Source organism: Tinamus guttatus, unplaced genomic scaffold, assembly GCF_059628265.1.
Source record: "Tinamus guttatus ecotype Peru unplaced genomic scaffold, ASM5962826v1 Tinamus_guttatus_pri_ptg000150l, whole genome shotgun sequence".
NCBI lineage: Eukaryota > Metazoa > Chordata > Aves > Tinamiformes > Tinamidae > Tinamus > Tinamus guttatus.
The window spans coordinates 10,140,522-10,162,825 of NW_028288684.1; the positions used below are offsets into that span (position 1 = coordinate 10,140,522).

A 22,304-nucleotide genomic window follows, 5' to 3' on the forward strand; every position below is an offset into this window, starting at 1 on the left:
CCTTAGAGCATTAAATGTCCACATTTAAAACATTTTATGTAAGATTGCAAGGAAAACTAACTCGGCTGTTATCTTAAAGAATCATGATGTGATTAAATATTTTAATTAGAAGGAGAACTGATGTTAATTAAAGTTAATACCCAGTATCTTCTTGGTGGCACAATCCCAGTCCTTCCCAAGTTCAAGTTGATAGTAAATAGCTGGAAAATGTGGTTCAGCTCTTCTCACCCACTCTACTGATTTCTTGATCAACACAAAAGCCCAATGAACAGTGCTGCGGATACAAATAAAGCTTTTCAGAATAAAATCCCCAAAAGAAGCAAAAAACATATTTTCTTCTAAAAAATTACCTACAGCACAATGACCCAGCTTCTATACAAAATAATTTAATACAGGAAACTATATCAGCATCTGTCCTGCCCAGATCTTTTCAGAAACATCCACATGGAAGGTATGTAGACTTGCAATCATTCCTTGTACTTATTCACATTATTCCGATCAGTTCAGTGAAGCAAAACTGATCTGTACAATGTACAGAAGGAACCTGAGTCCTCAGTACATTCACCTATATCAGAATTCTTTCACTTTTCACTTTTTTTCACTCAGCCTGCTTTCATCCAGCAGTCAATGTGACTTTATTTTTATTTCTGATTGGAGTAGCCAAAGTTATAAAAACAAGACAATTTATCCCTCTGTCAAGGAATTTCAAGAGAGGATGAACAAACTGTATGTTTTTATATTCCCTGTAAGTACAAAGGGTGTCCCCAGCTTGGCACAAGAGTCTGTTGGTAGCTGGGGCAAGCTGGAATTTCTGGAGACCTGCTCCTCCTTGGCCCTTTGTCTACATCAGAAAGTTTCCAAGCTGACAGTTGTTCACCACACTACAAATGAAAGGGAATTTCTATATTCCCTGGGACACACTGAAATGAGTGGTCCTTGCCAGAAGCAAGGCAGCATTGGCATCCCCTTGGGCTAGTAGGGAGGGCGGAAGCTGCTGTGAAGAATCTTCTGCCCTAATGATTTCAAGTCATCTGCAATATTTTATGGTGTATGTTTGTGAACAACATCCAGCTATAAATATAATTATAAAAATATTCACATTCCAAAGACTACAAAGGGTAAGAGCTGGCACACAAGTTACATTAAGGAAAAATTGATAGATACATTTTATTTTTCCTAATTTCCAGGGTAAGTGTAGTTGAACACTGGCACAAGTGGCCCTGAAAAGTGGTGGGATCTCCAACCTTAAAAATATTCCAAACTCAACTGGGCAAGATCGTGAGCAACCTTTCTAACATGAAAGTTAGCCCTGCTTTATGCAAGGGATTTGGAAGAGATAACCTATAAAGGTTGCTTCCAACTTGAATTATTCAGCGACTCTAGTAAGAGGTATAAATATCTTGTTACTGCAATACATTGTTTTTTATATTTAGCATTTTTTGAAACACATTTTGTGGATTCCCTCCTCCGTGCATCCTCTTACAAAAGGAGCCATATGCTACCAATATCATTAATATTTTCTATTCCCTTCACTAAGCAATACACAACTGCAAAATCACTGACTCTCCACAATAAAATCTTCTGTATGTAGAAAGGGTATATGAGTACATTAAATTATAAGACTGTATTTAAGAACACACCTTGAAGTTGATAAATCACCCAGTTTCATCAGTGATTTTCCCTTTCTGTGTGCAGTGGATGAACTGTAGCACAAGAAGAGTAGCAATCAACTGCAGTAACTTTTCTTTTCCATTTTGACCTAAAGAATGAGAGAAGGGAAGTAGTAGTATTTCTATTTAGTTTTTTGGCTTAACAAAGCATCTTTTACTTTTCTGCAAAGTCTCTATAGAGCACATTGAACCAGTATTTGTCCTGATTCTTAATGAGATAAAATTATTTACCAAGTGACTGAATGACTTTTCCGATAAGGAAATCATTAATTAAATAATTAACGTCAAATTCTAAGATTTTCCCAACTGTGAATTGAGATTCCATGAGCCATACTAGGGAATAAGCAAAGATATGGGTAAGTAAAAACTTGAGACACTGAAAATATATTTGATAAGAACACAGTAACAGACAGGAAAAATATTTTTAAATAATCAAAATCTTACAAAAATTCACAAGCTGAAGTTCGCATCTAAAAACCAGCACTCAAATAACAAATAATCATCTCGATGTACTAAACAACTACTTTATGAACTCACACAAATAACTTGCTGTATTGCAAAAGAAACAAAAATAATTGCAAAAATCATTAATTTCAGCTCTACTGTAAAAGAATGAACATTGTTCAGCAAAAGGAGAGACTGTTTTTGATGTCTATAAGGCTACACAATTTAGAATCTTTTGAAAGAGAATCCAAAGGAAACAAGATACTTTAAAGGAAACATACCCTTTTCTCAACTGTAACAAAGCTTGTAAATTGGGTTAGGATCGAGTTCTCCAAACTGAGATTAATAATCCTGTTTTTCAAGATTTGCTTCTTAGATTGTTAAATATTGAAAAAAATATGATCAGCTAAAAGAAACACTGATGTCAAAACTGAACACATACATAGGAATGAGCACACTTACACACTCTGAACAGGGAGACGTTCAAGGAAGAACTTGTACGAACACACTGGCCTGCCTAATATCGTACTCCTTCTAACTTTCCCTAACCCCTCACTCAGTTTTGGGCAGGAACATGCATTTTCCCTATAGACTTTTTTGCTCTTGCTCTATTCTTCTTCCAGGCTAAGAGAAAGTTGTACTCACAATTCTTACAGGAAAAAATGGTCTAAAACTCTCAAATAAGCTAAGATAGAGGAAAAAAAAATGTTTCTAAATTTTCAGCTAGCTAAAAGCCAATTTTTGGAAATCAGTTCCTTAAGGCAATCTGTAAAAGAAAGGTAATTATCTTCCGCATTATATAACAACTACAGACTCTACATTTCAGTCTTCAAGTCTTCAAAACTAAAGTTTTGCCTAAAAACATTTTCCCTTACAGCAAGAGGACAGTCACAAATAAAGGAACCCAGTCTTTATCCAAGGCAAAAATGGACATTGATATATCTGATATATTGAGAAAGATCACATATTGAAGATTGTCTTCCTCTAGCAAGGCGTTTAAACAGTTACTTAATGAGATTTGAGTGGCTAACAGGTGTTATCAGCAGCCAATAGATGGCTGTTCTGCCATTCATAGGGACCTCAACAGAATGGAGAGGTGGGCAAAGAAACCTCATGAGGTTCAAAGGCAAGTGCAGGGTCCTCCCCTAGGGAGGAATAACACCAGGCAGGAGGACTAGGACGGGCTGGGGGAAAGCAGCTCTGCGGAGAAGGACCTGGAGTCCCTGCGGATGTTAGAGTTGAGCACAAGCCAGCAACGTGCACAGTGCTAACCTGGGGTGCATCACGTTGTAGCCACCAGCTCGAGGGAGGTGACTCCTCCTCCTCTGTTCAGCCCTGATGAGGCCACATCTGGAATTCTGTGTCCACATCTGGGCACCCCAATACAAGAGGGACGTGGAGAGAGTCCAGGGTGGGCCTATGAAGATGATTAGGGGCCTGAAGCATCTCTCTTATGAGGAAAGACTAAGAACTGGGACTGTTCAGGCTAGAGAAGGGATATTTTTTTTTACCAGAGTACAGTGAGGGATGAATCCGTAGACAAGAAGCCTCTCGTTGTTAAACAAAGACTGCATTCGAGCAGCAGCCTGCATTGGCTCTGGTGCATTTATATCAAACTGTTGCCATTTAATAGAAACAGAACTGCATCCCGGAGAAAATATTCTAGATACTTGGCTCTGTATCTGTGTAAAGACACAAAACAAATTACTCAGCTTTCAAAAAAAAAACCAATATTTAATTTCACAAATAATATATTTTGCTATGTGTATGGAAAACTTCCAGATATTACAGGTAAAAATGAATGTAACATTTGGAAGTGATAAGGATGCTCACTCAGCCATTATTGCACTGACTTCTGGAATAACAGGATTCCTTCTAAGTGAAAGCTGACACTTAAAGGGTATTCATCAAGGCTGCCAAGCAGCCTAGGGAGTATGGCACCATACAGCACCATGGCTGACGCGTGAACTCACCTCTATGCAGAGTACTGCACATCTCCATGGCCTGCTATGGCTAGTGCTGCACACATCACTGACACTCAGAATAGCAACACCGATAATTTATGCTCTCATCTTTTCCCCCCAACACAAAACAAAGCAGAAAAATGAAAAAACAACAACAAGGTACAGGCCAGAGACCAGCCTGCTGCTGCTGCTCTACTGACACTGCTTCAAGAGTGAACAGACCCAATGCACAGGGTAGAGCTCTAGGAACAACCACATAGAGAGCCTAAAAAAATTACACGTGGGGTCCTGGATTATTTGAAAATCATAAATACATCCAAAGTTAACCATTAGAAGTTAAAGAATATAACTGCTACAGGCTTCATCATTATAACAAGGCCGCTGTTGGAGATGGATGGTGAGTCATGACAGAAGTGAAGCACTGTTTTTCCATCCAGGTACAGTACATATACTGACAGTTCAGAGTCCTTTTCTAAGTTATGTTACTGCACTAACCAAGAAAAGTATTGAAGATCTCCCATTAAGAGTAGGAAAACTAAGTCATGGCTTCCTCGCTTTAACACATTTAGTGCCCATTCTGGCACTAAGGTGGGAAATGAGCAGCAAATTCCCTCCCTTATCACAGAGCCTGGGGTGTTCTACAATTCTCATATCCTTTCTTAGCAACTTGTGTTCCTGCTGAAAACAAGGAACAAACTTGAGACCTTAATAATACTCAGACTAAATACTTTCCATTCTCACTTCAGTTGCATTTACATTAAAAATAAAAGAAAACTTAGTAGACAAGCATCTTCGATCTTTTATCTAATGCATCTTTTTAAGTTATGCTAATGCAATACCAAAGCCACGTGATCCCATGTAACTTAATTTCCATTTTGTGTTGTTGAAGATTTTCAGTATGAGATATTGATATATTCATATATTGATATCAATTATATATTGAAGATATTCAGGATTTATTAACATAGCTTTTCCTTCCAGTTATACTTTGATTTTGAGTCAAAGTATTCAAATGCTCCAGGACCATGATCTCAGAATGTGACGATTTGCTGTGGAACTAACAACACAAAAAGTTTTCTTCATGCATTACTGAGTTAAATTTGTCATCCAATAGCATTTCCAAATACTTTATTTTGATTAGTGCTGCTATTTTTCTAAATTCCACCCTCTTTTTAGGATACAGATCAAACAACAGCAACTGAGCCAACAAATGACTGCTTGTTACTGATTTCCTAACAACATCTGAGGGAATTACCTGGCACAAGAGTTTTTATGTGGCATGGTGGAACAGCTCAGGTAAATTAAATTAGGGTCAAACACCTATAAGGCTGCATCGGCATGATTCTAATATTCAGTCAATTAACCTTAATTTTAGCATAACTATTTAGTGAGGACACAGCTAAGTGCAGTGTCAGCTAGAGAATGTTACTGTCTGGACAATATGGGTGTAACTGATATAACACTTATTAGCCTGATAGAACAGAAGGCTTTGCTTACTAACAGGCCACTGTCAAGCTATTGTGTGGGTATGAAGGCAAATGAGAGTTTTATAGAGGGTTTAAAAGGAAAACAATTAAGTAGATGGGAATTTTTGTGGAGAAGAAAGAAGCAGTACACCTCAAATCTTTCTCAAAAAGTTAACAGAATCACTCCTGGCCAGAGCCACACTCCTGTCCTAGTGAAAGCTTGGGAAACTCTACCCACTAAAATCCCTCAAGGCAAAATAAATGCAATGCAACTATATTTATTCTAAAAACATCTATCATCTGGGATTTAAAAAGGTTTACTGTCCTCTTAAAAGCCCTTTTCCGGATTTTGCTGCTTTGTACAACACAGTAAATTGAAAGTCTTGCACTATATTTAAAGATTCTTCATTCTCCCGCAAAGAATTGTTATTACAGACAAAACAGAATTTCAGTGAGGTTTTACCTGTTCCTCTGATCTTTGAGAAGTCATTGTAACACAGATAACCAGAGTTGACACCTGATGTTCCCAAACGTCATTTCCCCTCCCGCTGCCCTCTCCGGGCAGGCAGTGCAGGGTGAAGCACAAACTGTGCTTCCCTCTGCTGCCCGCTCCAGAGGAGTAAGCACCAAGTTGGCTTCTCAGGAAAATGTTCGCTGTCTGGAACAGTCACTCCCTGTCTTGCCTGCTGAAAGGCAAAGGCTGTTTTGGGGTAGAAGAGGTTTATTTTGGCATCATTTTGAAGTGGACTGCATTCTAGGAGGAACACATGTACCACAGGCTGATGAATGCCCACAGGTGTATAGTGCTTCAGAAAGCTACTATCACTTCTTTAAGACATTACCTTACAAAGCAAATGAAAAATCAAATTATCAAATCATCAAATTTTATATTATAGTACTATTTAAGATATAATTCTGTCACAAAAAATATGATAAAATGATATTTGCAACTATCTTAATGTTATACTGAAATTATACTATTGAAATTACATTATTCCAAAACATGAAATTCAAAAATCAAAAATTCAAAACTCTCTAATTATATTCCTTAAAAAGTAAAGTTGTTGTCATAAGGAAAGTTATGAATACGTAAGACTACTTGCACACAAACTTGACTTAATCTACAAACATTTCTGCATTTAATCAGAGCATACATGCATATTTAATACAGCACACACTGGTACCTGACAGTTCTCAACTCATTAACCCCTTGCTTCAAATCAATTATCAGTGATTTTAAACCCAATGCATTTGCTAGCTAACTTTGTACTTACCCAACCCCACACGTAAATAACCTGGTATGTAGGACATTATCTTTCACAATCTGGAAGGTCACACTCTCATTCTGAATGTGTCCATCAGATATAACAAGAATGTTACGCTGCCCTTGAGAAGAAAAAAGCAGACCAAAGTAACGTAGGGCCTTCTATAAATCAGTGTTTCCCAATGTTGCAGTAACAGACTGAAAAGTAAAGAAAAACAGTTTTAGTTTGACTTCATTGCCTTTTCTAAAATAGCACAATGCATAATTTAATCTTTATTTTACTATACATTTTCTTCTGTTTTCCAAATACAAATGATTAATTCATTCTTAAATTTTATTCTATTCCTGCTCTTTTATAATTATTATTATTAGAGATAGAGAGTAAGGTCCATCTAGTCCTGCATCCTTGGCAGGATCTCCTGTATCTCCTGTAGCCTTGGCAAGAGGATGCTTAGTCAAAATATTTGAGAAACATGGTAAGTATTGTTTGGGAAGTATTCTCAGAGCTCTCAGCAATTAGTAGGTTAGGACATCTTGTATGTCCTTAAACTGTTTTCATCCACATTATTATGTCTACGAGCTACTTCAGCTGTGTTTTCTAACGCCTCTAACCCTCTTTCTGGACTTGATTACAATTCTAGACTCAACATCATCATGTGACAAGAAAGTCCACTATTTACTGAATGCATGAATATTGCTGCACATCCTGTGATCCTCATGATGTGAGAAACAGTAAATAACCATCCCTATTCTCCTTTTCCTCTCTGCTTATCCTGTAAACAGGTCACTGAGCAAGGCAGCAATAAAGACTTATAGAAAAGCTATGAAGAGTCCTTTCCTGGCACAGCAGGTCTTCTGCATCTCCAGCCATCTTGCTTTTCTGTCTCTCTACCTTTTCTAAGTCTCCTCTGAGAAGAGCTTACAGCATTCAAGATGCCCGAGCAAAGCAGATTTATGCAGACCTTCCTGTGTGCCTTTTGACTGCTGCTGAATATTAAGCCACTGTTTAAAAAAAGGACTATCCACAGAGCTCCAAATTCTCTTTCCTCCATGAAGCCCTGTATTTTATATCTATATTTAATGTTGTTTTCCCCTTTATGTTACTTTGTATTGAACTCCATCTGCCATCTTCCCATCCCATGTTCAGAATATGCATTATGTTAGCATTTGAAGTGTTATGCTAGCATCATACTCTTTAGTTGCAGATGAGGAGCCTGTATTTGGGAACAAGAGTAATAACAAAAACTGCTGTCCTAAATAGTTCTTTCTGATATTTTGGTGTCAGAAGCATTTTTCTTTCAGTAAAACTGCTTTAGCCACTAAAGTGCTAGTCTTCACTTACAAATTATGGACTTCCAGTGGAAATTCTAACATTTCTTCTGCTGTGAGCAGGCAATGGAGAGGCGTGAAACTCAAAAAGGTAAATTGAGGGGAAACACTGAAAAACGTTCTAACACTGGTATCTACTAACCTTCAAAATAACCACTTAAGCAGTCACTTAAAATCAAACCAGATCTGTTTGCTAGGGCAAACAGATTTCAAACAGACTAAATGATAGAAGAAATCCAAGATGTTGGCCTAGAAAAAATAAAAGAGTAAGAAAATCTGCACTAGTATTTTACAATTACGAGTATCCCTTGCAAAGAAGCGTCCATTAGAACATGGCCAAACTAATTTGCTTACTGTGATAAACTCCTTCAGTGGTGACAAATCATCCGAGATGCTCTTTGGAGATGAATAAAATTTTGTGAAATCTGTGAATAAAGATTGATGCTAAGAGCGTTAAAATATTAAGACTGTGACAACAATATGGACATTAAAGTTCAGTTTTATGACTAGAATATCAGAATATCAACTAGAATTCCATATTGCTAGATGTTCCAGATTGAAGTTCAGTCATGATACGGAAGTAAAAGTTGGCTGTTATTTAAAATGGAAACAAAGAAACTCACTTGTGCCAAGTTTGACAACATTTACTCTTCATCTTAAATACAATTGTTCCAAAGCGTGTAAAGCAATCTGCTTTGCTTGCTGTAGGGCTGAACCTGCCATGGAATTGGAGCAATCTAAGCAAATAACAATTTTGTTGGACAGTGGCACCTCTGCAGCTGCTGTCATGTGCTCTGGCTGGAATACAAGCATGCAAGCCTGAGGAGAAGCAAGATCATCACTGCAGTCGATGAATGTAACTTCATTTGAAATATACACAGATTTTCTTATTATGAGAGCAGCATATAACCATATATCAAAGCTTTAGCAAATATATTTAATTTATTCTTAATACGGGAAAAGCACAACCTCCTTGTCTTTTACCTGCTCTCAAATGGAAACCTAGAGGAGGAATTTTGTTGACTTTTTGTTCCTATCCAATTCATTCTTTTGCAATCAGCACTGGATTCAATTCTCTAAGTTAACAAGTTGCAAGTAGTATGTTTTATAATCACCACTGCCACCATCAGCTTGCGAAAAGGTACTAGAACTAAGAGACATGTGAAGCAGAAAAGTGCACATTGCCTTCTCTATGAGCACAAAGTACATACTAAAAAAAATATAAAAGCTCTGAAAAGTGGAGCAATAAAATGTTCAAGGAATGAAAGGGTTTCCAAAAGAAAGGAAAGCTGTGTGTCTAAAAACAAAATGCAAATTTCTTTCTCATCTCAGGGGATCAATATTATTTTAGGCATCAGAACATAATCCCTGAACTAAGTAATCCCTTTAAACAGGCAACTCTGATTAAAAGAGGAAAAACACAATGGACATAACTAGACGTAAGTATCAAAGAAAACAATTCTGTCATTTTACCGTGATATTACCTTGAAATTAATCAATTTCAGCACTGAATTAACAGAACTGGTAACACCAAACCTTACATGTCACCTCTGCAGCATTTTGTCTTATTTAAGAAAATACTTTGATAAGAAGCAGCTGAAATTGGTAACACCAAACTTTACATGTCACCTCTGCAGCATTTTCTCTGAAAATAGCTAAAAGTGCTGGGGGCTCCACTCTTATTCTTGTGGTCACAGAAAAATGCAGAGGAATGATACAGATTGTAATAACCTGAAATCACATATTTAAAGCTCTTAAGCTTTAAAATTATTTCTCAGGCAAGGAGAGAAACTGAAACTGTAGAACTGCCATCTATTTTTCTTCTAGTGAAAAGGATAAGATTTAAATGTCTTTGCAAATAATCACTGCAACTGTAAGAACTACATTAGCATGTGAAATCATCTAAGAAGGTCAAATCCCATAAACTAACACACTTAGAGATTCTATAAATATTTTGGGGTGTACGTGTATGTGTTATATAGCCCCACAAATTTAGATGTTATCCTTTTTTTTTTCCTCCTTTTTCGTTGATCTCTCATACATTCTCTATATAACATTTTGAGCTATTTGGAGCTACCTTTAAAAAATAGCTTAAAATGCTATTTTTTTTAAATTAATATAATGACTGCATGACTCTGAAGCTATCTAGTCCCAGCCTCTGCCATGCAGCATTTCTGTCAAACACAGTATTTTGCAGAAATGCCACTACAAACTGCAGCACAACAATCAGAGGAAAAAAGGTGTTTTAACAGAAATATGACTAGATACAGCATTTAAAATGCACCTCAACATTCACTCTATTACAAGAAAAAGGATAAGACAAAGGGGACAAGATTCTAAGCAACTAAAATGAAAACGTCATTTTTGGAGAATACTCAGCTTGGGAAGCAAAGAAGGTGGGGAGGGAAGTGAATATTGTACATGATGTGAAATTGTTCATCTTTTACCCATCAAAACCAAACTGTTTTTCTCTCATATATTTTATGATTGCCAGTACTGCCTCATACAATAGGATGTGCTTTTCATCTTGGAACTTGGGCCATGCCCTCACCATTACCCCGCCTTGCTCCTTTTGTTGGGATGCTTCCCTACCCACATTCGAGGAATGCTTCAGAAATCCAGATTTCTAGAGCAAAGCCATTAACATTGAGGGAGCTGTTCTCCACAGTCTTAATCACAGCCTTGCAATCTGTTCTCTAGAAAAGAAAAACCATGTACAATCATTTAAATATTTATTTAGCAGTAACCGTGCAGTAAATGGTAATTCCTTGTGCCAAACATCATGTTTTAAAGCAAACTTGTGATTTGTGAGGTCAGAGAACAAAGCATATCTAATGAATTCCAAAAGTTTTTACTAAAAAGGTTACACAAAGTTTACAAGATGTAGTTTCTATTTATGTAATCATAGAATCATAGAATCATAGAATGCTTAGGGTTGGAAGGGACCTCTAGAGATCATCTAGTCCAACCCCCCTGCATACGCAGGGACACCTAGAGCACGTGGCACAGGACTGCGTCCAAGCGGGTTGGAAGATCTCCAGAGAAGGAGACTCTACAACCTCTCTGGGCAGCCTGTTCCAGTGCTCTGTCACCCTCACTGTTAAGAAATTTTTCCTTAAGTTCCTATGGAATTTTTGATGTTTCAGTTTCCGGCCATTTCCTCTAGTCCTATCAGTGGCCACCACTGAAAAGAGACCATCCCCGTCCTCTGCACTCCCTCCCTTGAGGTATTTATATACACTGATTAGATCCCCTCTCAGCCTTCTCTTCTCCAGGCTGAACAGGCCCAGCTCCCTCAGCCTCTCCTCGTAGGGCAGATGTTCCAGGCCCCTGATCATCCTTGTAGCCCTGCGCTGGACTCTCTCCAGCAGCTCCACATCCCTCTAGTACTGTGGAGACCAGAACTGGACACAATACTCCAGATGCGGCCTCACCAGGGCTGAGTAGAGGGGCAGGATCACCTCCCTCGACCTGCTAGAGATGCTCTTCTTAATGCAGCCCAGGATTCCATTGGCCTTCTTGGCCATGAGGGCACACTGCTGCCTCATGGTCAACTTGTCGTCCACCATGACACCCAGGTCTTTCTCTGCAGAGCTGCTCTCCACAAGGTCGGTCCCCAGCCTGTACTGGTGTCTGGGGTTATTCCTCCCCAGGTGCAGGACCTTGCACTTGGCCTTGTTGAATTGCATGAGGTTTTTCACCGCCCAGTTGTCCAGTCTGTCCAGGTCCCTCTGGACGGCAGCGCAGCCCTCTGGGGTATCAGCTGCTCCTCCCAGTTTCGTGTCATCAGCAAACTTGCTGAGGGAGCACTCTGTGCCTTCATCCAGGTCATTGATGAATAAATTGAACAGGACTGGACCAAGGACTGACCCCTGGGGGACCCCACTAGCCACAGGCCTCCAACTAGACTCTGCACCGCTGATCACCACTCTCTGGGCCCTGCCATCCAGCCAGTTCCTAATCCATCTCACTGTGCACTCATCTATCCCACACTTCCGGAGCTTGCCCAGGAGGATGTTGTGAGGGAAGGTGTCAAAAGCCTTGGTGAAGTCGAGATAGACGACATCCACCGCTCTCCCCTCGTCTATTCTTTAAAATATCATTCACTTTCTTGAATATTTTTAAATACAAGTTTTTAAGTTATTTTGAAGTTTCAGGCACAAGCAAAGTTTTCATCTGAGACAGGAACAACCAGTCTTCAGAATGAACCTTCTCTACAAACCACACACACCTAGTACATCCACTTCCTAGCATATGTCCTAGCAGAACTGCTAGGGCAGAGGCACAGTTGTAGTTACCTTTATTTTAACCTTCATGTGTCCAGCTATTTATTCATTCAGTAGTGTATGGCATCTCAATAGACATGTCCAAGGAGAATTGGCTGGATAAAGAAAAAAGAAGTGATCATAATAAATTATTAAATCATTGCATAAAGGTGAAGGAAACTGAAGCATCAAAAGTTCCACAGGAACTGAAGGAAAAATTTCTTAACAGTGAGGGTGACAGAGCACTGGAACAGGCTGCCCAGAGAGGTTGTGGAGTCTCCTTCTCTGGAGATCTTCAAAACCCGCTTGGACGCAGTCCTGTGCCACGTGCTCTAGGTGACCCTGTGTGTGCAGGGGGGTTGGACTAGATGATCTCTAGAGGTCCCTTCCAACCTTAAGCATTCTATGATTCTATGAAAGGGCATTCTGGAATAGAGGATATTTAATCTGCAGGCCATGACATATCCATGAGAATGAGCTATGTCTCCTGTCCTTTTAAACTCTTTGGACAGAAGTGTAGAATACTGAATACTTAGACAAGTTTCTGTTCCTAGGATACGCAAAAATTAACCTTGCTGATTCACTTTCAAAGGCCAGAAATGATCAGCAGGTCATTGGACACGATCTCAATAACACAAAAGCCTTTTAATCATTTTCTCGTCATTTAGCCCAATGTTTTATTTGTTTAAAGCACAACTTAACACACCCCACCACTCTGGATTCCAGAGCAAACAAGTTCACCATTTCTCTAGCTAACTGCTCCAGTCCTCATTGGTAAACCATACATAATATTTTTTTCCTCCTTCAGATTTCAGTCATTGGTTTTGTTTAATTTGTAGCCAGATTAATAAGTATTTTGTCAGATAGCATTTTTGGTCCCTGAGTTACATGATTTTTTCCCCACACAATATCTATTCTTAAATGTTTTCCAATTTTTACAGTTTGATTTTTCCTTCATACCAGTTTAAAATTTTCTTACATTTCTAAATACCTTTCCTGCCTCTAGATGCCTACTATATGGTTAATTTACTCCTCATGCACAGCAGAAACTGCACCAAACCTTTATCAGAGCAGTACAATATTTCTTTTAAGGAGTAGTACACATACTGAGCAAAACCAAGACAATGGGAAACACCATTTTAGGATTAAATAAAAATTGAGAAAATTATAACAGATGTAATTTTGTGCCTGCTTTGCACATAGAAAAGAAAAACTAGGACACGCTTATGAGAAGCCCTTTTCATGTCTCTTTTTTTAAACTGAAAAGCCAACTCCTTGAAGAACGGCTGTCTCTGGCATATTTACTGCTATTGGCTATCTGCATGGCTTTTAGTTTTGGTTGAGAATGGCCATCTGTGAGGTGTTACAGGAAATTAAGTTATAATAATCAGTTTACAAGAAGTATTGCCTTGCCAGTAACATTGTAGTTTCAAATTATTGTGAACTGCAAATGCAAAGAAACATTAAACTATAAAGTGCAATGAATGATATTCAAAATACAAAGATTATGCAGCTCACTGACATACAACTTGTGATTTAATATGAAAACCTCAGTAAAAGAAACAAAAGGACCATTTATTGGAAAAAGATGCTTAATTAGGTATTATTCCCCAATAACAGCTAAAGGTGATAGATGAGAACAAGTGAAATTACATTAATCTTTCGATAATGCAATCTAGTATCACAATTTCTACACAAAGAGAAAAAAAAAGGATAATTTAAAATGACGTTTTAATTTAATGATGTAAAGTACTGCCCATAAGGCAGATTAATATAAATTGAAAGAACTTACTACTTTCGTGTATCTACTTGTTTAATGCAAGACGTTTTTACTGTATCCTGCAAAATAAAAAAGAACTTTTAAACAACATCACTCAAAGTACTTGCATGCTACTCCACTTTCTACTATTACATCGCTAAGCTGGGATTGCATTGCACCCTCTCTGCTTCATTTATTAATACAGATGTTGTGATTTGAGCATTACAGTAGCTAAAATTCAGATGAAGCAGATACTTCCCTCCCACAATTAATCTGCAGAACTCAGGACAGTAGCAGGCATGAAGTAGAAGGCTCGACTGTTCAGTCAGAAATGTGATATACCCGTTCGATTGAACATCACCAAGAACCATCTCTGGCTCTTTGCCATCATTCAAGCACAGAGGTGACCTCTTCTCCCACTCAGAGAACTTTGCAGCTATCAAGGGCATCCAAGGAAACAAATGGGCAGCCCTGTGCAGGAAGCAGAGGACAGTGTCAGAGTGCTTAGCAGCTGCTCAGCTGCTGTTTCATGATGGAGACACAGTGTTTTTCTTGCCAACAAATGCATTCTGTGTCACAGAATCACAGAATGGTTGAGATTGGAAGAGACCTCTAGAGTTCATCTAGTCCAACCCCCCTGCTCCAGCAGGGATACCTAGAGCACAGGGCACAGGGTGGCATCCAGGCAGGTTTGGAAGATCTCCAGAGAAGGAGACTCCACAACCTCTCTGGGCAGCCTGTTCCAGGGCTCTAGCACCCTCACAGGAAGGAATTTTCTTCCTCACATGGAGATGGAACTTCCTGTGCATCAGCTTGTACCCATTACCCCTTGTCCTATCACTGGCCACCACCGAGAAGAGTTTGGCCCCATCCTCCCTACATTCACCCCTCAGGTACTTGAACGTGTCGATCACATCGCTTCTCAGTCTTCTCTTCTCCAGACTAAACAGGCCCAGCTCGCTTAGTCTTTCCTGATACAACAGATGCTCCAGTCCCTTCACCATCTTTGTGGCTCTACGCTGGACCCTCTCCAGAAGCTCCACGTCCCTCTTGTCCTGGGGAGCCCAGGACTGCACCCAATGCTCCAGGTGCGGCCTCACCAGAGCTGAGTGGAGGGGCAGGATCCCCTCCCTCCACCTGCTGGCAACGCTCCTCCTGATGCAGCCAGGATCCCATTGGCCTTCTTGGCCACAGGGGCACATTGCTGCCTCATGGTTAACTTGTTGTCAACCAAGACTCCCAAATCCCTCTCTGACAAGCTGCTTTCCAGCAGGTCAACCCCTAATCTGTCCTGCTGCCTGGGGTTATTCCTCCCCATGTGCAGGACCCTGAACTTGTCCTTGTTGAACCTCATAAGGTTCCTCTCTGCCCAACTCTCCAACCTGTCTAGGTTCCTCTGAATGGCAGCACAGCCCTCGGGAGTGTCGGCTACTCCTCCCAGTTCAGTATCATCTGCAAATGTCTTGTCAAGGAGGAACAGCATCACAGAAACACCAGATAACCCAAAATAAAATATGGCATCTAACTATAACATGCTTCAACTCAAGTCAGCTTTCTAAGTACTGCAGGTCTAAATTAATACTCAGAGACAGGAAGAGGTTTGCTACCAACTGCAGCCCTTCTGCTTAAGTTTATGCTCGCTTTGCTTTTTGATACCCTTGTTATGACTAGAAAGGTTACAAGCAATTACCTTTTAATAAGAGATAAGAGGAAAATAATCAAGACTGTACAGAAACTTCTTAAGTAACTACAATGTGCTAGGCACACAACTGCTTCAAAACAAAAAGATGCAGAAGATGCTATTTTAAGACTTACAAACCTGTAAGAGTTCTCATTTAACTCTTTGTCCTGTTGCCATGGTGAGACAGAAGCAGGCAAATGAAAGGAGATACAGCCATTATGAGAACTCAGTTCAGTGAGGTAGGAGATTTTGATGAGGACTGTAGAATTTGGTGGCAGGTTTCCAACACTTATTACAAAAATATCCTAAAAGACCAAAAAAAGAGGGGGAGGGAGAGATCATCATTAAAGTCTGCATTTTCCCCTCCAAAATTTAATTGTTGTTTACGCACACTGAGATCAAACAATAGCACAGAAAATACTACTTTAAATGGGCAAAACTCATCAATTATAACAAAAAAGAGGAGCCTTTGTAAAGAAATCTAAACTTCTTAGTGAAAGAAAAGCTCCAGAAAGACATATCTTACTTAAACAGTAGCACATATAGAAAAAAAAAAAAATACTTGTTTTTAAAAGTGATGCCATGTAGAGCCTAAATGAGTTCCAATAAAAAGAAGCTACCCAAGAAAGAGATGATTCTCTAAAGACTCCAATGGGAATATGCACTCGTGTCCTAAATTATGTTTTGTACCCTGACCATTCCAAAATTTTCAAATAGGTAAACAAACCACTATATTCAACATACTGGTGCATCCTGGTCCATTAGATAAGCTCCATCACTCTATCTGATAGCTTCTCTATATTCTCTATGTGCTTGTGTCTCCTTCTTTAACCTATGAAATGTTGTTCCAAAACAGTACAGAATACAATAGTCAATATCACTTCAAATGACACGACTACCTTGAAATCCAGCCAAGTGGCAAGAATAAAGAACTTGAGAAAAAAATCAAATCAAATACTTTTGAGTCTGGAGATTGGCCGCACCTAAGTGTAACATCTTACCTCTCCAATGATGTGTTTTCCATTGATAAAAGCTTCAAATACACACACAGCAGCTTTATCATCCAAAGGAAAGACATATTTAGCTTCAATCAGACTACTGCTTTCATTGGTGTAAGTCTGAAATATCACTACCTGAAATGAATTAAAATAAGATAAAAGTAGCAATATTTCAAGTGAAACAGCATACCCACTTTGTACTGCAAAGTGTCAGTAAGTATGCCCTAACTGGAAGCTGCATTAGAAGTGAATGTAAAATCAGTGTGTAAAGAATAGGTACATCCACAAACATGAAGGAGCTGTGGAACTTTTAATCTTTATATCATTAACCAAATCTCTTCCAGAAGAAAAGTAAACCATGACCTTCTACATGTTACTTGGTCTACCAGTAGAGCTTGAGCTGTCAGGCTACTCTTCACAAAACAAGGGCCCACATTAAAAAGCCACCACTGCAATATGTCTAAAAGTTTCAAGCTCATAAAAACTAAACGAAGAGTAAACCGTCACTAAAAAAGGGTCTATTTTTAGGATATACTGAAAAGGATGTTTGGAAAAGCCAATATTCTTTCTATATGCCAGTACTTATTTTCTAATTACAGAATTTGTCTCTGAAGTGGCAGATTGTCCAACTTCCTACATCTGCTCTTCTGTTTAGTCGTGTCCTAACAAGATCCCAGGAGTTCCTCATCTCCCTTTGCTGGCGCTTCTGCTGAGCCTCATAATCTGATGATTTCTGCTTTATGCTCCGTTCCTCAGCCTTCGAGATTATTTTCTGCTTTGGTAGACTGGGTCATAAAACTGATACTACTGGACAGTAATTCATTTCTGTAGAAAAACACAGATTAAAATAAGACATTCTCTCATGAGAAGAACAGTTGTTAAAAAGAATCACCCTAATCAGATAACAATTGCGAGTATCAGGTTCATCTGAAGAGGATTCTTTAAAATCTCTTTTTCTTTTCCCCCCCATTTGTTCCCTGCTTTCTTTACCAAGGCTTTAGTTTAGCAAAAATTAAAGCAAAGGCTTTAGTTTTTTAACTAAAAAAACTAAAAATTTTACTATGGCACTTGAAAGCCATTCTTGTGGAAAACCATTTTGGTGCAGTGAGACACGTCAAACACGCTGGTTCGCAGCGTGATTGAGACCGCTCTATACAGAACTCAGCTGCAGAGGGAGTATTTTAGAATTATATTGCCGGATAAGTAAATACCCATGACTTGATGTGACAAAATTTATTTGCAAGGCACAAATATTAAAATAAGGTGAGCCCTTAACTTTGCTTTGCTAAATTTTATTAGCTAATTTTCAGATTAGAATATCATGTTCTTTTTGAGACAGCTAACTTGTCTAACCAAAGTTAAAAACAAACTACAAAAATGTAATTCCAGAGACCTCCAATCATACCACACATTTCTGACTGGTTTCTAATTCAAGTAGCCAATAGATTATCAAGGAACTCTTCAATATATAAGAGAATGTATAAGCTGCTGCAAAAAGCTTCTTTTCAGTGGCGACAAGATGACGCAAAGACAGAAAAAAACCCACAAAAAAACAAAACAGTCAAGCTTTTCACTGACCAAAGAGATTTTGTCATTTGTTGACTATGCTTCTTTATGAATAAAATCTGCTTTCTCTCACTGTCAGAATTGAGCTTCACTTAGAGACTGAACTTTTTTTTTTTTTTAGTAGCTATATAACAATTAGCACTATATAACAATTGCAATATTTCAGGCCTCCACAATGGCAAAGGACAGTAAGTAGTGTACTCTACCTGTGCTACAAAGTCTATCATCCTCCCCTTGATGTTAACACTTTCCAGAGGGACTGGATTTCCTGATCTGTCCTGAAGACCAGCTTTTATGGCATTCATGGGATCTGCACTTGGAAGGGCATAGCCTAAACAAAGAGTGTAAGAAAGATTAGGAAGGCAGCTTTTGAGATATGTGCCTGTGAAGGACAGCTGAAAATAACCCTATCCATCAGTGGCTCATGTTTATCTATGGAATTTCGAACACATAAATTAAAAGTAATACTCAGGTTCTGTTAGGAAGGCTAAGCCTGCCTAAGCAGGACTTCTTATGAAGTCTAGGTTTAGACACTGGCATTTGACTTATTTAGGACCAGCTGATGATTTATGCAAAAGCATTTCCTGCTAGGTCTCTTGAAACACACTCTGACAGAGGCAATTGCAACTGCTGTCAGTAATCATGCCTGCAGGAAATCTGTGAAACAGATGCTGCACACATGCCACATGGTCATGTCTAATTTGGCAACATCTGCAAACCAACTGCATTTTTTTAATTAAAATGCTATTTTCATGCTCTAGGAAGTGCTGTGATAAATATTTAGGGCATCCTAAATAATCAAATTACAAAAACAAAATATTTCTTACTCTCATGCTGCAAAGAATGTTGTGATACTGGCTGATCTTGCTCCATCACAGCTTAAGGCTGAAATGGTTTTATTTGGTCTTCAGCAACACAAAGTTTAACAACGTATCTAATTTTAACTTGATTGGTTTTATACACAACAAATTCATCATCCTGGTGAGCGGAAAAAAAAAAGACATTTTGTAAGAAAAACAAGCTATTACTAAAAAAATGATAGTTGGGTTCACTTTCAAAACAGTGAACCTTCCGTTACTTCTTATTCCAATCACAGTAGAATATCATTTTCAAATAACATTCCAATATAAAATCTCAGATATTTATATAATAATTCAGACATCATAAAAAGGATATTAACTTTTTCCATATAGTTATTTTTTCTTGCAATATTTTTAAATCTCTTTACAAACAGTAATAAAAAGAATCTTACAAGTTTTATATGTGCTTTCTAGATAGTAAGATAGATACTCACTTTACTCCTCTATCTACTGATCTAGGGTCTGAACTGAAACACAGGTTACCTTGTGTTTATTATCTATCACTGGTACAATACATTCTGACTTAGTATCTTTTAAAGTGCCTAACACTGTAGGATCAGTACCTCAAAATCCGAAGAGACATCTGGTGTTTTACAGACTCTGTGCACACACATCACACACATCACACGAAGCTTGTTTTTTTGTACAGAGTATTTGAGGAATGATTTTTGTATATCTGGGCTAATTTGGGGCCAATTCATATTGTGCAATAACAAATTATTCAGAAGATTAAAATAAAATGCACTTTACAGAAAAAGCCCACAGAGAATCAAGGAAGCCTATTAATTTTTTTTTTAAAAAAAACACCATTCAAGGCAATATTTAGTCTTCAAGATTGATTACATAAGCAATAAAGACTGTTTGCTTTTTCTGTGTTTAGCAGAATGCCACCTAAGTAAAAGAATTTTAAAGGGAGAGCTGGGGGGGAATGATATTTGGAAACTTTTTCAGTGTTTGATTTGCAAATATTATTAGTGTGGAGATTCCATCCTTAGACTTTCTATAAAACATTTGATTTATTATTGATGGATGCCCTCATAAATCCTTTATATAAAAGGAATGCAAAAATAAAACATTTAAGCAAGTTCAACAGTTTTGTAACCTACAGTTAAAGTCTGCAGTCTTAATGAAAACCGAATGCTAATATGAATTTGAAATGAATTTCATTGTGATTGTATTATGCAGACATACTGAAAATTTAAGGACAATGAAAAGAGCACCTAGTATGCACCACATATACACTATGATTAGTATTTAAATATAAATTTGGGTGTATGAGGTTATATTATAATAGGTTCTATTATTTTAGCCATGAACATTATTACTATGTTTTGAGAACTAATAGAATTTGATCGCAGAACAAGATGTCAGGTTACTCCAGAAAATTAGTTGGCATATTTTAAAATAAACATAAGATGATCATAGAGAAATAATGTATACAGGGAAAGGAGGACATCATCAATGGAATCCTTTCCTGAAACACAGGATAAATTAACCACAGAGCCATTTTTATCCTCACTCCCTCCATTTTGCCATCCTTCCATGCAGATTTAAACTATGCTCCTCACCATATCCAAGTATTTCCATCTCAGATATAAGCCATTTGGAGAATGACTGAATTCAACATTACAAACGACTGATTTTCCTTTTAGAGGTCTGTAGAAGTATCTGGAAGTATTTGCATAAATCTTAACAATTAGGCTAAACATAATGTAAAAGGGCTTTATAAAAGACAATTAATGAAGTTAAAATAGTAGAATAGAAAATAACTAATCCCAATTCAGCTTTATAAAAAAGGGAATGTAAATTTTTACCAGCAGAGAATTCCCACAAAGTTGCACACAGGTGATGCGTGGAATAGGCACTGAATATTTCCAAGACTGCTTGGAAATTCTGATGTTTCACCTATCCTGCCAACTCTATATATTTGTAAAATTCTCACAGTCACTACAAGAAATTTGAAATTATCTTTGAATCATATTATATGACTCATATATATATATATATATATTATATATATAATATATGACATTACTCTGAATATGCAGTCAGGATCAAACTATTACTAACAGATAAAGGCTGACTGAATTCTCAAATTAACATTCAAAAAGTTTTTTTGACAACTGCTAGAGAAAAACAAGATAACAGAGCACTTACTGAAATCACTGGAGATACTAAAAACTTAGTGACTAAAGTCAAGTGCTACTTGGAGATTTAGAGATACAGCAAAATGTTTTTTTCATGCTTAAATTCAGACTACGGACTAAGGACTGAGCTGCTTCACAGCATCAGGACAGCCGGACCTTAAGGAATACTCAAAAGACAATTTTTAAGATTCTGGGATACCTAACTGTGACACAGTGATGTACTTTGGGATTTACAAAGCAATTTCGATTCCTTATTGGTCACAACGATTAAATACCAAAAGTAGGCATTGCTTGGGAAACAAAAGCATAAATCAAAGTTACACTTTTAAGGCCCAGTGAACATCAGCCAGATTTGAGTTAAATATTAAACAAAATCATAGGCAAAGCTGCAGAGTAACTTTCCAAAAAATGAATAGTTACCCAACTGAAAACTAATTGGAAAAGAAGTTCTGTAAATATTTAAGAGATGACCAAGTATTCCCCCCGCCCATTATCAGTGCCTTCTAATAATGCACAGAAAACTTGTTTTATTTGAACTCAGCAGAACTCTATATTTTCTAACTTTTAGGTTACACTATAAAATATCTGGAAATAAACACTGAAAAGCAGAAAAAAAGTAGCCTAAAATGTATACAGGCTATTTTACTAGCTTCTATAAATAGTCACCATTTCAAAATAAAAAATTAACAATGTCATCATTTTCAGTTTTCTGAATTTACTTCTATTTGGTTCTGGTTTAGAATATGGTAAATATGTCTGTTCCACAATCCCATTTGTTCTAGAGAGAACATTATACTCACGTAAATCAAAACTGCACTGTAACAAAACCTGGTAATTCAGTTCACTTTAGAGGTATATCGTGCATTATCCCTGGAATGGTATAGGATCACT

General features: G+C 37.8%; 1 protein-coding gene across 1 annotated transcript in view; it reads right to left on the reverse strand.

Moving 5' to 3' along the window:
* Positions 1 to 9: 9 nt before the first annotated feature.
* The window catches only part of PARP4 (poly(ADP-ribose) polymerase family member 4), a 32,272-nt gene continuing 9,977 nt past the window's right edge, over positions 10 to 22,304 (reverse strand). The window contains 24 exon segments of the mRNA XM_088522150.1: positions 10 to 274; positions 1,641 to 1,685; positions 1,687 to 1,759; positions 1,902 to 1,976; positions 1,979 to 2,003; positions 2,396 to 2,485; positions 3,626 to 3,798; positions 5,049 to 5,104; positions 5,106 to 5,135; positions 6,819 to 7,006; positions 8,492 to 8,562; positions 8,761 to 8,956; positions 10,700 to 10,746; positions 10,749 to 10,833; positions 12,436 to 12,447; positions 12,449 to 12,518; positions 14,195 to 14,259; positions 15,977 to 16,147; positions 16,587 to 16,667; positions 16,826 to 16,975; positions 18,613 to 18,737; positions 19,234 to 19,433; positions 21,081 to 21,213; positions 22,133 to 22,191. Coding sequence (XP_088378276.1) covers positions 124 to 274; positions 1,641 to 1,685; positions 1,687 to 1,759; positions 1,902 to 1,976; positions 1,979 to 2,003; positions 2,396 to 2,485; positions 3,626 to 3,798; positions 5,049 to 5,104; positions 5,106 to 5,135; positions 6,819 to 7,006; positions 8,492 to 8,562; positions 8,761 to 8,956; positions 10,700 to 10,746; positions 10,749 to 10,833; positions 12,436 to 12,447; positions 12,449 to 12,518; positions 14,195 to 14,259; positions 15,977 to 16,147; positions 16,587 to 16,667; positions 16,826 to 16,975; positions 18,613 to 18,737; positions 19,234 to 19,433; positions 21,081 to 21,213; positions 22,133 to 22,191 — 2,371 coding nt within the window. The 3' untranslated portion in view covers positions 10 to 123.